This window comes from Oncorhynchus tshawytscha, linkage group LG05 (genome assembly GCF_018296145.1).
Source record: "Oncorhynchus tshawytscha isolate Ot180627B linkage group LG05, Otsh_v2.0, whole genome shotgun sequence".
Taxonomy (NCBI): domain Eukaryota; kingdom Metazoa; phylum Chordata; class Actinopteri; order Salmoniformes; family Salmonidae; genus Oncorhynchus; species Oncorhynchus tshawytscha.
In genome coordinates, this window is record NC_056433.1 from 81,827,539 (window position 1) to 81,842,350 (window position 14,812).

General features: G+C 42.9%; 1 protein-coding gene across 2 annotated transcripts; it reads left to right on the forward strand.

Moving 5' to 3' along the window:
• Positions 1 to 9,593: 9,593 nt before the first annotated feature.
• On the forward strand, positions 9,594 to 14,007 carry LOC121846547 (prothymosin alpha-B-like). Of its 2 annotated transcripts, none has more exons than XM_042322504.1 (5): positions 9,594 to 9,759; positions 12,302 to 12,374; positions 12,681 to 12,768; positions 12,978 to 13,069; positions 13,198 to 14,007. In XM_042322504.1, the coding sequence occupies exons 2-5, from the start codon at positions 12,339 to 12,341 to the stop codon at positions 13,237 to 13,239; spliced, it is 258 nt and encodes an 85-aa protein (XP_042178438.1). In that variant the 5' UTR covers positions 9,594 to 9,759; positions 12,302 to 12,338; the 3' UTR covers positions 13,240 to 14,007. The 2 variants fall into 2 exon arrangements, with proteins under 2 accessions (XP_042178438.1, XP_042178439.1); XM_042322505.1 differs by having other exon boundaries at positions 12,684 to 12,768.
• The last annotated feature ends 805 nt before the right edge of the window (positions 14,008 to 14,812 follow it).

Genomic DNA, 14,812 nt, shown 5'->3' on the forward strand with positions numbered 1-14,812 from the left:
CTAGCTACGCTACAGCTCGTCTCTTCTAGAGCAGCAGGTTGTGATAGTGAGGCTGCACACAGTAACTCATAATCCTGGAAGGAGCAGATATGTGCTTTGTGGGCAGAGTGATCCCTAGCCACGCCCTCAGAGCATGTGCAGACCAGCTAGCTGTTGTGTTTTCTGACATTTTCAATCTCTCTCTAGCTCAGGCCGTTATTCCCACCTGCTTCATGATGTCCACTATCTGTGCCCAAGAAAGGGAAAGTAACCGAACTGAATGACTACCGACCAGTAGCCCTCACTTCCCTCATCACGAAGGGCTTCGAGGGGCTAGTCAAAGACCACATCATCTCCTCCGTCCCCGACACAGTCGACCTTGTCCAATTTGCCTACCGCCCCGTCATATCCAAGGACGACATAATCACCATTGCCCTGCACACTGCTCTCACCCACCTGGACAAGAGGAATGCATGTATTTGTATTTGTATTTATTATGGATCCCCATTAGTTCCTGCCAAGGCAGCAGCTACTCTTCCTGGGGTTTATTATGGATCCCCATTAGTTCCTGCCAAGGCAGCAGCTACTCTTCCTGGGGTTTATTATGGATCCCCATTAGTTCCTGCCAAGGCAGCAGCTACTCTTCCTGGGTTTATTATGGATCCCCATTAGTTCCTGCCAAGGCAGCAGCTACTCTTCCTGGGTTTATTATGGATCCCCATTAGTTCCTGCCAAGGCAGCAGCTACTCTTCCTGGGGTTTATTATGGATCCCCATTAGTTCCTGCCAAGGCAGCAGCTACTCTTCCTGGGGTTTATTATGGATCCCCCATTAGTTCCTGCCAAGGCAGCAGCTACTCTTCCTGGGGTCCAGCAAAATTAAGCAATTTATACTATTTTAAAAACATTACTAGACATTCAGACTGTGTGCCCTCAGGCCCCTACTCCACCGCTACCACATATATACAGTACAAAATCCATGTGTACGTGTCTGTATAACGCGTTTGCTATCGTGTGTGTGTATTCATGTGTCTGGCCTATGTTTGTGTTGCTTCACAGTCCCTGCTGTTCCATAAGGTGTTTTTGAATCTGTTTATTAAACCCAATTTTACTGCTTGCATATGTTACTTGATGTGGAGTAGAGTTCCATGTAGTCATGGCTCTCTGTAGTACTGTGCGTCTTCCATAGTCTGTTCTGGACATGGGGACTGTGAAGAGACCTCTGGTGGCATGTCTTGTGGGGTATGGATGCGTGTCCCAGCTGTGCGCCAGTAGTTCAAACAGACAGCTAGATGCATTCAACATGTCAATACCTCTCATAAATACAAGTAGTGATGAAGTCAATCTCTCCTCCACTTTCAGCCATGAGAGATTGACTTGTATTTGATTAATATTAGTTCTCTGTGTACATCCAAAGGCCAGCCGTGCAGCCCAGTTCTGAACCAATTGCAATTTTCCAAAGTCCTTTTTTTGTGGCATCTGACCACACGACTGAACAGTAGTCCAGGTGCGACAAAACCAGGGCCTGTAGGACCTGCCTTGTTGACAGTGTTAAAAAGGTAGAGCAGTGCTTTATTATGGACAGACTTCTCCCCAACCCAGCTACTGTTGTATCAATATGTTTTGACCATGACAGTTTACAATCCAGAGTAACTCCAAGCAGTTTAGTTACCTCCACTTGCTACAATTTCCACATTATTTATTACAATATTTAGTTGAGGTTTAGGGTTTAGTGAATGATTTGTCTTAAATACAGTGCTTTTAGTTTTAGAAATATTTAGGAATAACTTATTTCTTGCCAACCATTCTGAAACTAACTGCAACTCTTTGTTAAGTGTTGTAGTCATTTCAGTCGCTGTAGTAGCTGACATGTATAGTGTTGAGTCATCCACATACATAGACATTCTGGCTTTCCTCAAAGCCAGTGGCAATTCATTAGTAAAGATTTTAAAAGTAATGGGCCTAGACAGCTGCCTTGTGGAATTCCTGATTCTACCTGGATTCTGTTGAAGAGGCCTCCATTAAAGAACACCCTCTGTGTTCTGTTAGACAGGTAACTCTTTATCCACAATGTAACAGGGGTGTAAAGCCATAACACCTTAGTTTTCCCGCAGCAGACTATGATCGATAATGTTAAAAGCTGCCCTGAAGTCTAACAAAACAGCCCCAACAATCTTTATATCATCAATTTCTCTCAGCCAATCATCAGTCATTTGTATAAGAGCTGTGCTTGTTGAATGTCCTTCTCTGTAAGCATGTTGAAAGTTTGTTGTCAATTTGTTTACTGTAAAATAGCATTTTGTCTGGTCAAACACAATTTTTTCCAAAAGTTTACTAAGAGTTGATAACAGGCTGATTGGTCGGCAATTTGAGTCTTCAATATCATAGTGTCCTCTAAGCTCACCATAAAGCTCACAGCCCTGGGACTGAACTCCTCCCTATGCAACTGGGTCCTGTACTTCCTGACAGGCCTCCCCCAGGTGGTGAAGGTAGGCAACATTACCTCAACACACAGACACCGTGGTAAAGAAGGCATGACAGCGACTCTTCAACCTCAGGAGGCTGCCTGTCCCCGAGGGCTCTCACCATGTTCTACAGGAACACCATCGAGAGCATACTGTCGGGCTGCATCACAGCCACGTATGGCAACTCCACCGCCGCTGACCACAAAACACTACAGATGGTGGTGCATACCATTGGGTGCACACCCTACAACACCAGGTGTTGCAGAAAGGCCAAGAAGATCATCAGGGACCTCAGCCTCCTGAGCCACGGCCTGTTCTTCCCGCTTCCATCAGTCAGATGTTGGCAGTACAGGAGCATCATGGCTAAAACTAACAGACTAGCCAATAGCTTCTACCCCCCAGACCATCAGTCTGCTGAATAGCCCCCCTCCCAACAGACATCTACCCTTCCCCCACACTAATGGATATTTATCATGCTGAATAGCCACCACTACTCCCCCTATGGACATTTAATTTTTTCTCACCCCCCCCCTCCCCTCAATGGACAATTAGCCTGCCCACTGCCCATTGGACATTTATATTTATCATTATCATGTCAACATGTATATATTATTTTTTTATTGTTTAATTCACACCTGCACTGTTGGACGTCGGAGCTTAAGAATTTCACTGCACCCTGCAACTACATCTACGTCCCTGTGCATAAATAGGAGAGAGAGAGAGGAGAGAGAGAGAGAAGAGAGAGGGGAGAGAGAGAGGAGAGAGAGGGGGAGAGGAGAGAGAGGAGAGAGAGGAGAGAGAGAAAGAGAGGGGGAGAGTAGAGCGAGGGAGAGAGAGAGAGTAGAGTAGAGAGAGAGGAGAGAGAGGAGAAAGAGAGGAGAGAGAGAGGGGGGAGTAGAGCGAGGGAGAGAGAGAGTAGAGAGAGAGGAGTGGGAGTTGAGACAGGAGAGAGAGGAGAGAGAGAGAGAGAGAGGGGGAGAGAGTAGAGCGAGGGAGAGAGAGAGGAGAGAGAGAGGAGAGAGAGTTGAGGCAAGAGAGAGAGAGAAGAGAGAGGAGAGACAGGAGAGAGAGAGAGAGGGAGAGAGAGAGTAGAGCGAGGGAGAGAGAGAGGAGAGAGAGTTGAGACAAGAGAGAGAGAGAGGAGAGACAGGAGAGACAGGAGAGAGAGGGAGAGAGAGAGAGAGAGAGAGTGAGATAAATAGTTAGTTAGTTAGTTAGTTGGTTAGCTAGTTAGTTAGTTAGTTAGTTAGTTAGTTAGTTAGTTAGTTAGTTAGTTAGTTAGTTAGTTAGTTAGTTAGTTAGTTAGTTAGTTTGTTAGATAGTTAGTTAAACAAAGAGAGCAGTGTTGCTGCGTGAGCTACCGAGCAATGAATTGACAAACTGGAAACGAAAAGCTACAGTGCCTTGCGAAAGTATTCGGCCCCCTTGAACTTTGCGACCTTTTGCCACATTTCAGGCTTCAAACATGAAGATATAAAACTGTATTTGTTTGTGAAGAATCAACAACAAGTGGGACACAATCATGAAGTGGAACGACATTTATTGGATATTTCAAACTTTTTTAACAAATAAAAAACGGAAAAATTGGGCGTGCAAAATTATTCAGCCCCCTTAAGTTAATACTTTGTAGCGCCACCTTTTTCTGCGATTACAGCTGTAAGTCGCTTGGGGTATGTCTATCAGTTTTGCACATCGAGAGACTGAAATTCTTTCCCATTCCTCCTTGCAAAACAGCTCGAGCTCAGTGAGGTTGGATGGAGAGCATTTGTGAACAGCAGTTTTCAGTTCTTTCCACAGATTCTCGATTGGATTCAGGTCTGGACTTTGACTTGGCCATTCTAACACCTGGATATGTTTATTTTTGAACCATTCCATTGTAGATTTTGCTTTATGTTTTGGATCACTGTCTTGTTGGAAGACAAATCTCCGTCCCAGTCTCAGGTATTTTGCAGACTCCATCAGGTTTTCTTCCAGAATGGTCCTGTATTTGGCTCCATCCATCTTCCCATCAATTTTAACCATCTTCCCTGTCCCTGCTGAAGAAAAGCAGGCCCAAACCATGATGCTGCCACCACCATGTTTGACAGTGGGGATGGTGTGTTCAGGGTGATGAGCTGTGTTGCTTTTACGCCAAACATAACGTTTTGCCTTGTTGCCAAAAAGTTCAATTTTGGTTTCATCTGACCAGAGCACCTTCTTCCACATGTTTGGTGTGTGTCTCCCAGGTGGCTTGTGGCAAACTTTAAACGACACTTTTTATGGATATCTTTAAGAAATGGCTTTCTTCTTGCCACTCTTCCATAAAGGCCAGATCTGTGCAATAAACGACTGATTGTTGTCCTATGGACAGAGTCTCCCACCTCAGCTGTAGATCTCTGCAGTTCATCCAGAGTGATCATGGGCCTCTTGGCTGCATCTCTGATCAGTCTTCTCCTTGTATGGGCTGAAAGTTTAGAGGGACGGCCAGGTCTTGGTAGATTTGCAGTGGTCTGATACTCCTTCCATTTCAATATTATCGCTTGCACAGTGCTCCTTGGGATGTTTAAAGCTTGGGAAATCTTTTTGTATCCAAATCCGGCTTTAAACTTCTTCACAACAGTATCTCGGACCTGCCTGGTGTGTTCCTTGTTCTTCATGATGCTCTCTGCGCTTTTAACGGACCTCTGAGACTATCACAGTGCAGGTGCATTTATACGGAGACTTGATTACACACAGGTGGATTGTATTTATCATCATTAGTCATTTAGGTCAACATTGGATCATTCAGAGATCCTCACTGAACTTCTGGAGAGAGTTTGCTGCACTGAATGTAAAGGGGCTGAATAATTTTGCACGCCCAATTTTTCAGTTTTTGATTAGTTAAAAAAGTTTGAAATATCCAATAAATGTCTTTCCACTTCATGATTGTGTCCCACTTGTTGTTGATTCTTCACAAAAAAAATACAGTTTTATATCTTTATGTTTGAAGCCTGAAATGTGGCAAAAGGTCACAAAGTTCAAGGGGGCCGAATACTTTCGCAAGGCACTGTAGATGCTAAATGGCTGCACTAACTATCGCTGAATGGAAGTGGGGTAGTGTGTGTGCAGGGTGTGTGCTGGGTGTGTGTTGAGCTGCAGTCCAATTGATTCTCATCCATCTCATTAACAGAACACATAAAGAGTAATAATGGACAATGTCCACTAACTAGCCAGAACTACATAGAACTATTCTGATATATTATTAATGATCACATAAACAATACACATGTTGTTGTTGTAGGTGTTTCCACGGTCACGTTTCTCTAAAAGACTATTCTGATCAAGGCTGCCTGTACAGGTGATGTTACACATGTAGCCAGAGAACAATGTCAGCACTTCCTTATCAGTTGTTTGTGTATTGTTTACGTGCTGTTAATCTATATGATTTAGGCTGTGTGGAGTATTCGTTATGTCATCTGTTGTTGATGGCTTGTTTGTTGTTGTTGTTGTCTGCATAGTCACACTCAGCAACAATTACCGCTTGGAGACAAATAAAAAAAAATGTTTTTCTTCTTTTCAGCAGGATGTTATTATATTGTAATACATCTGGCCATAATTTCCAACAGTACAATTTCAAGAGTCCCCAGAAATGACTGAACATATCAAACCCAATACTATTTCAGAACACAAACAGCTACAATTATGTTGAGCAATGCTGAAAAGGTGAGATTATCTTTGCAGATTCTGTTTGCCCAAAATAGTATTTTAACATGCTTTGTAAATACCTAAATAAAACGATATGATAGCAAAGTACGAACTCACATTTTTCATGTCAATCTCGAAATGTTGGACCTCCCATTTAATTCCCCATCTGTTTGAGGAGCTCCTCCAATGTCTTGAGTGCTCCACTAGAGGGAGAAGAGAGGAGGGGAGAGAAGAAGAGAGGATAGAAGAGAGGAGAGGAGAGGAGTGGAGAGAGGAGAGGAGGGGGGAGGGAAGAGAGGATAGAAGAGGGGAGAGGAGAGGAGAAGAGGGGAGGATAGAAGAGAGGGAGAGGGGGAGAGGAGAGGAGTGGAGAGAGGAGTGGAGGGGAGGGGAGAGAGGAGGGGAGGGGAGAGAAGAAGAGAGGATAGAAGAGGGGAGAGGAGAGGAGTGGAGAGAGGAGTGGAGTGGAGGGGAGAGAGGAAGTGAGGGGAGGGGAGAGAGGAGGGGAGTGGAGAGAGGAGGGGAGGGGAGAGAAGAAGAGAGGATAGAAGAGGGGAGAGGAGAGGAGAGGAGAGAGGAGTGGAGGGGAGAGAGGAGGGGAGGGGAGAGAGGAGGGGAGTGGAGAGAGGAGGGGAGGGGAGAGATGAAGAGAGGATAGAAGAGGGGAGAGGAGAGGAGTGGAGAGGGAAGGGGAGGGGAGGGGAGAGAGGAGGGGAGGGGAGAGAGGAGGGCAGTGGAGAGAGGAGGGGAGGGGAGAGAAGAAGAGAGGATAGAAGAGGGGAGAGGAGAGGAGTGGGGAGGGGAGAGAGGGGAGGGGAGGGGAGAGAGGAGGGGAGGGGAGCGTCGGCTGGGGTAGTGTAAACCTCGCCACCATCAGACTCTGGAGCAGTGGAAACATGTTATCTGGAGTGATGAATCACGCTTCACCATCTGGCAGTCCGACAGGTGAATCTGGGTTTGGCGGATGCCAGGAGAACTGTAATAGTGCATAGTGCTTAGTGCCAACTGTAAAGTTTGGTGGAGGAGGAATAATGTTCTGGGGCTGTTTTTCGTGGTTTGGGCTAGGCCCCTTAGTTCCAGTGAAGGGAAAACTTATTGCTTCAGCATACAATTACATTCGGTGCTTCCAACTTTGTGGCAACAGTTTGGGGAAGGCCCTTTCCTGTTTCAGCATGACAATGCCCCCGTGCACAAAGCGAGGTCCATACAGAAATTGTTTGTCGAGATTGGGTTGGAAGAACTGGCCTGCACAGAGACCTGACCTCAACCCCATCGAACACCTTTGGGATGAATTGGAACACCATTCGAGCCAGACCTAATCGCCCAACATCAGTGCCCAACCTCAATACTGCTCTTGTGGCTGAATGGAAATAGGGGGCAACTCCATATTAATGCCCACAATTTTGGAATGAGATGTTTGACGAGCAGGTGTCCACTTAATTTTGGTCATGTAGTGTATGTGCCTGTGTGAGATAAGATAGAATCTCTATAACAGGACAACACACTAGGTTAGCATCCAGGTCTGGACCTCTGCAGGTCACAGCATGCAGAGTCCATTGGGGCCTTGTGAGGAATAGAGGTTTTCACTGCTACAACGCACTGTAACACATTAAAGCCTTAGACAGCCACAGCTACCCAACAGCTCATTACAGAGTTAACACATTCTTGTTTTGATTATTGAATACATACATGCACATACACATTAGTCTACACAACAATATTGCAAACAGACAGTCAAACTTTTGGCAAATGTTTAATATTTTTGTTAACACACACAAAACATGTAACTTTTTTTTTTTCCATCATATTTTAAAAAATAAAAAATAATTGCCATCTGAAAATAACAAGTGCAAAATGTTTTGGGCAAACGTCTAATACATCTGGCCTAAGTACAACTGTAGAGCTGATAACTGTACTGACATCAGTGCCCTGTGTTTGTGGGATCATACAACGTTGTGCATAGCCCAACTGTTTAAATAGGCTATTTAAATTTCAAAAATGTCATCAAAATAGTTATTTAACAACGTGTCTATGTAGGCGATGTTAAAGACTTTCTTAATTCAAAACAACTCATTAACAACATATCATCTAGTGACTTTCTGCTCTTCAGTACTGAGTTGTTTTTATTTGTTTTAAATCCACTCTCCAGGTTTTGAAAACAACTCTAGTGGAGTACTACATTTGATTGACAGTCAGATTATCCAATCCATGGGCGCAAAGCGTCAGGTTTATGTTTGCTCCAGTTAATCTACCAATGAGGTTAGTTCTTTCACAACCACGACGACATATGGCACTTGGAAAAAGCCATTTTGGTGAGGTAAGTCTCTCCTACCTCAATGGTGCGCTCATGCGTAAATGGAATCACTAGGCAACATTATTGCACTTATTTTCTGACAATGTGGAAGTTTTTGTCTTATTTTATTTCTTTTTTTTCTGAGTCCTTTTGTTATGGCTAATTTCTGCGCAGTGTCCATAAAATATGTGCGTAAAGTAGCCTAGTATTTTATTTTACGATTGAGATGCTATTTCTAAACAATTCATCCTCCAACAGAAATGCTCTACACATCTTTCAGAAATGCTCTACACATCTCGTAAATTGTTTCTCTGTGGCGTCGACCTTCACTCATACACACAATGGTGGCTGAGCCGGAAAATGGACGCTTCTACCCGCCGCACATGGCGCAAGCGCATTACGGCTCCCAGAGAGAGCGCGAGCGAGAGAGAGCTAAAAGAGGGGGAGGGGGGGCGATGGAAAAGGGGGTGCGGAGAGAGAGAGAGGGGGAGGGGCTGCTCTAAAGGGGGAGGAGGTGAGGGAGCTATCTGTCAGTCTGTCGTGTAAACTAGAGATAGCCTAGGCTTCGTTCTCTAAATGCCGCAATAAGCCATTGAAGCTCTTTTAAATCATTGCATCCAGTTCATCCATTTGAAGTTGTTACATTTCTTCATAACATTAGTTCATCATACAGAATTTAAATATATGTATTTTAGCCAACTAGACTATCAGTTAAATGAAAGTGCATGCAAGGTCAAGCAGCACCTAATGTAATAAACCTTGAATAACATGGTGATTGATGAGGATAGACTACAAGTGATAAGGTTACATGTAACAACTACGAATGTGTGTGTGTTACATGTTGTCAAATGCAATAGTCTGTCCACATTTGGATTTGTGTGGGGTTTGCAATCGAAATTCGGCTTAAATTACGTCCTGACGCGAGAATTGTCCACTTTGACAAGTTTAATCTTGTGTTGTGTTGACAGAAAGTATGCTATGCGGGTCATCAATCCCCGCGCGGGGACGGCCAGCCACTCGTCACTGCAATGATTCGGAGAGGCTGATTAGGGGGCGTGCGCGCCTTTCTGAAAATACTGTCCATTGTTCCCCTCGGACCAATCAGTGCTAGACATTGTCCAAATTATGGACCAATCATAACGTACTGGCCGTGCCTCGACTCCGCCCACAACTCTATATTAAAGGCTCCCCGGTCGGGCCAGGTTGCCACTGGCACTATAAGTCTTTTTTTTCTTTTACAGTGGTGGGACTGAGTGGATCGTATCATTATTTTTTTCTGATCCCCTATAACATTTGTTACATTAGGCTAAAACAGAAACATGGCTGACACAAAAGTCGACAAGAAGGAGATCTCTGCCAAGGTAAGTGGAGGGCAATTTGTGACCTGAGCGATGGATAAATTACAATTTCTACACTTTCTTTCATTCAAATCTATTCCGAACGGAATATTTTGAATGGAGAACAACTATAGGAAACTGGAACAAGTGTTTATCCGAGCTTCATCAAATCTAACTGGTTTTGGATGAGGCTTCTGTTGCGGTTGTAGGAATTAAAACACTTTTTTTGGAGACCTATGATATTAGATAAAAATTTAGCCTAACAATCAATGAGTACGCCGAAGTTGCGCTCACTAGTCTACTGAAACATTAACAGCAAGCTGCGATGCTTTTATTGCCCAGAGTACAAGTCTGCGCGCGTTTCTTTGTTTATACTACCGTGTCTGTTCAGTTGAGCACGGATTTGAAGCTCGTTTGAAGAACTCATTCACACACTCACATACTTCTGCTTTGTCGTGTTGATCAATTCGCTTTGTATACTTCTCATTTTATAGGCTACATTGTATTTGCTGGTCGAGGCTGCAATTGATTGATCCAATCGACAAATTCGTACCGCGCACCGGCTCTGTCATAACTTGCTACTTGAATAGATCCCATTGTTTTTGGAGGCTGTTTTCATTGAATATATGATATTGATGTGGAAGTTTATGGGGAATGGCTCGGACGTAAAAGCCTCGCGCCTTTTAGAATTCAGAATGTGGTGAAAGGGATTTAAATTGCGCGTAAAGGATTAATAACGGAAACAACATGAAAATTATACCCGACCTGAGTACGAGATGAGTAAACTACGGGAGTAATTATTTTGCATAACTGTAAATGGAGTGGGGATAGCGATTCATGTCTTCTAGTTGTGTGTTTATAATCAGTGATTCACGGCTGTATTGACATGGATAAGCCCTGCGGTGTGTACATTCGTTCCACCAAGCTTCTGTCTGTCTGTGCGCAATGTGACGGAGCCTCAACGCGAGCTCCGGAGTCTCCCGTTTAACAGCATCAGTTGGCTTGTAAACCAAATTATGTGTCTGTGTGTGATTTGGAACAGCTTCTGTTCTTGGGTTATTTGTGTGGATACTGTCTTAGATTTAGACATTCTTTGTATGAAAAAAAGCGCGGACAGACAGTATTTCCTTTGCTTGTCTTTAGAGAGAAAATAAATGTTGACTTGGTTCCAGCGGTAGCTTGTGATAAATGGAACTAGGTGAGTGTATATGCGGGCTTTGGCGGCGCGTAATGCCGATATGAACATCTAGTGTAGGACGTGTGAGCGAAAAGTTGAACTGTGAAAGTGTTCATTCTCTCCCTCTCTCTCTTTGGTTCCTTCACGGCGTAACCCTATTCAGAGAGAGAAAGAGAGAGGGGGGGGGGGTCGTGGGTTGAGCGTTCACGATAAACTAGTATTGCATCTTGAAGGCATCGTTATTCATTAAACATTGCAAAGCGCTGCTTTTAGAGCCTCGACCTGCTGAACCAATTGCGCGCTGAATTGCGTTTTTGCGGTTACTTATCTTTCACCCTTGCCATAAGCTCATCATACGCTGTTCAAACGATCCCAGGTAATTGAAAAAAAGTGTGTTGATGTCTGCCTGTTAGCCTACAGGTTAAAAATTATACTTATTTTCCATCGCTGTGCGTTGTTGCCTATAGCTATAGAATACAATATTGGCACGTAAAGGTGATGTTGAAAGGAGGCGGGTACAGGAGAGATGTAGCTGCTAACCGGCTTATGGGCTCAGCATTACTCAAACTAATTCATCAATAGAGATTTCCTCATAGGAATAGGTTAAAACGAACGAGACTAAGAACATCTATATTTTATTTATTGGGCACTAAAAAGGCTATTGGAGAAAAAAAAGTGCCTTTGTCCTTCAAGTGAATAGGCCTGAACATAGCCTGATCTTATCATAAAGACCCATGATACAACACCAACACCCAATCAGAATGGTTTTGATTGATTAGGAACCTTATTGTCCTCATTTACAGAATGGAAAGTCGATGAATCGCATATCCCTTCTAGGCGCTATTGTCTTATTGTCTCCTTTCCCTGGAGTTAATTTAGTCAGCCTCCTTCTGGTAGCGTTCGTTTAGAGGCTCTTATTGGCTGAATAACCTACTAGGGTGCAATGGGAATTGTAGTCTTTTTCCGGGCGTGTCTTCATAGAGCCCCATTATATGAGTCCTTGACTGAACTACAATGCTCTTTGTTCGCAACTCCATACTGGTGTCAGGTTGCAACACTTCTATTAGAGCTCCAAAAGTAGGCGGGGTGTAAAGAAGAAAAGCAACCAATAGAAGGTTTAGGATCAAAGTGTCACCTTTCAAAGAAAAAACGAAAGCATGCTTTACAAGTTTAGGCGAGGGTAGAGGGAGGGAAAGCGGGTAGGTGGGCGGGGGTGTGAAAACATTTTTGTTCCCGCTCGTTTAGAAGTCTTTAAAACGACAACCAACTCTAGAAATAAATCTTAAGGCATAAAATATTGATTGGATGGGCCTGTGATATATATTTGAACCACCATGTGCCACATGGCATATAAATCAAACATATTCTCTCATTTTCACTTTCCCCCAGGACCTGAAAGAGAAGAAGCTTGTTGAGGAGGCAGAAAATGGAAAAGATGCCCCAGCCAATGGGAAAAAAAGCTGTAAGACTTCACCTTTAACACTTTACCTTTAATTGACCCATTTCACCACTTTACCTTTAAGATGGGCTCATATGGCAATCAGTTACTGTCTACCTGTCCTCACCTGTCTTCTTCATTGTCCTTATAAAAAGGTATTTGTAGAAATATGAGGACAAGTCATGTTTTCTTTCATTTTTTTAATTACAAATAAGATATTCCCTGGTTATTACCCTCACTCCTAAATGAATACAGTCTGTCATTCAACATGGATTTTTCCCCTGGAGACATACAGATTCTATGTATCTGATATATTGTGTTGTTTTCCAGAAGGAGGCTGAGGAGAATGGCGATGTAGAGGATGTAGACGAGGAGGAGGATGTGGGAGAGGAGGAGGATGAGGAAGAGGATGTTGAGGGTAAGTGGTCTGGTCTCTCAACAACATTATGTATGATGACAGAGTATCCATTTCATGTTGACATATGCACCTAGTGGCAGTGCTGTCTATTTGCTGCTAAAGTACTGAGGCAGATCGCCCTGGGGAATTGTTTTCTTGGAGCGCCCTCTATCTGTTAAACGCCGTAACTACAACTATCTAAACCTTTCTCCGTCTCTGTGTCTCTGTAGGCGACGAAGATGATGAAGATGACGATGAGGTCGAGGGTCGCGCAGGCAAGAGGGCGGCGGAAGATGATGACGACGATGATGATGACGATGAGGTAATATAACAACTTTACAAATTTACACTTATTGTATGTGTTTATTTAATTTTCAAATCAAACTAAAAATATATTTCTACAATGTTGTTTTAAATGGAAATAACTCATCTTTACTAATCTCTTTACAGGAGGATGTTGGAACGAAGAAGCAGAAAACCGATGATGATTAAGAGTTGTGTTTCAACCCGCTGGAAGCCCCTGTAACCTCTCTCCTAGACCACCAAGCTTTTTGGAGGGAAACTGTGGTCATCATCAAGTAGAGTTCAACGTCCGTGTACACACACCCAATGTCCGTGTACACACACACCCAACTGCAAATTTTTTAGAATACCCAAGACTTCAAAGTTCTACCTTCTTAACAAGATACAGTACTTTAAAAGGAGAATTTGTTTGTATTTTTATTTACATTTTATATTTTTGTACATATTGTTAGGAGGTCAGCCATTTTTCGACAGTGATCTCTGGTTACCAAACGGTGCTTTGGAGTTGATGCTTCTCTATGAAATAGACTTTACTTGTGGTTTGACCATGTCATGTTATCTCAACACAAACTTGTACAAATTTCAGAAAACAATTAAATTTAAAGCATTCCAGTAACTTTGTATTTGTACTTTAGTTGTACCATACGTAGTTGGTTTGTATGAGATGGCAAGGCCAAAGAAAAGAGGTGTCTTTTCTCTTACGTCGTTTAAATTGCTGTCTGTTGTGGCCTGTTCAATGTACGTGTGAATTTGTTGTAAGACAATAAACCAGAATTTTAGTTTGTGAGCACTTCTGATTCGTTTTTTTTTTTGTTTTTGTTTTTTTTAAATTTTCTTTAGTTTTTTGACCCGCCGTAGATGAGACTTCATAATGTTTATGTTACAGTCAACCTCCTCACCTATGAACATCAACATACAGCTTTTGGCTCTATAATCTATAAAAGTATCCTTTTCAGATATGCTGTTCATGTGTTTTATTGAGCTGTTTGAACTGTACATCATTGTAAATTATTCATGCCATAAAGACTTCAAGATCTGGTAAATTATATTGCATTTAATAAATTTACCTGAGTGAATCCTTTCCTTCCGATAAACAATTATTTTAACACCAAATACAGTGAAACACACCAATACACATATATATACGAGCAGTGCTATTTGGCCAACACCACAACGACTGCCTTCTCTTATGGGTTATCATTTCTAGGACATAACCAGGGACATAATTGAGAACTATTATTAGCCCAATGGACTCAGCGTCATTTAATTTGACATTGATGATTAGAAAAAACATTTTTAGCCCAATGGATTGTCATTTCATTTGACATTGATGATTAGAAGGGAAAATTTAAACTTCAATATAATTACAGCAATCAATTACCTCATGTTTAAATAATAATAATAATAATAAACACATAATACAACTCTATTGTCCTCCCTTAACAGCTTCACCACATGACCAAAAGTATGTGGACACCTGCTCATTCCAAAATCATGGCCATTAACATAGAGTTGGTCTGCATGGGTTTACTTGCATTCAGCCACAAGAGCATTAGTGAGGTCGGGTACTGATGTTGGAGCGATTAGTCCTGGCTCGCAGTCGGCGTTCCAATTCATTCCAAAGGTGTTCGATGGGGTTGATGTCAGGTCTCTGTGCAGGCCAGTCAAGTTCTTCCACACTGATCTCGACAAACAATTTCTGTATGGACCTCGCTTTGTGCACGGGGGCATTGTCATGCTGAAACAGGAAAGGGCCTTCCCC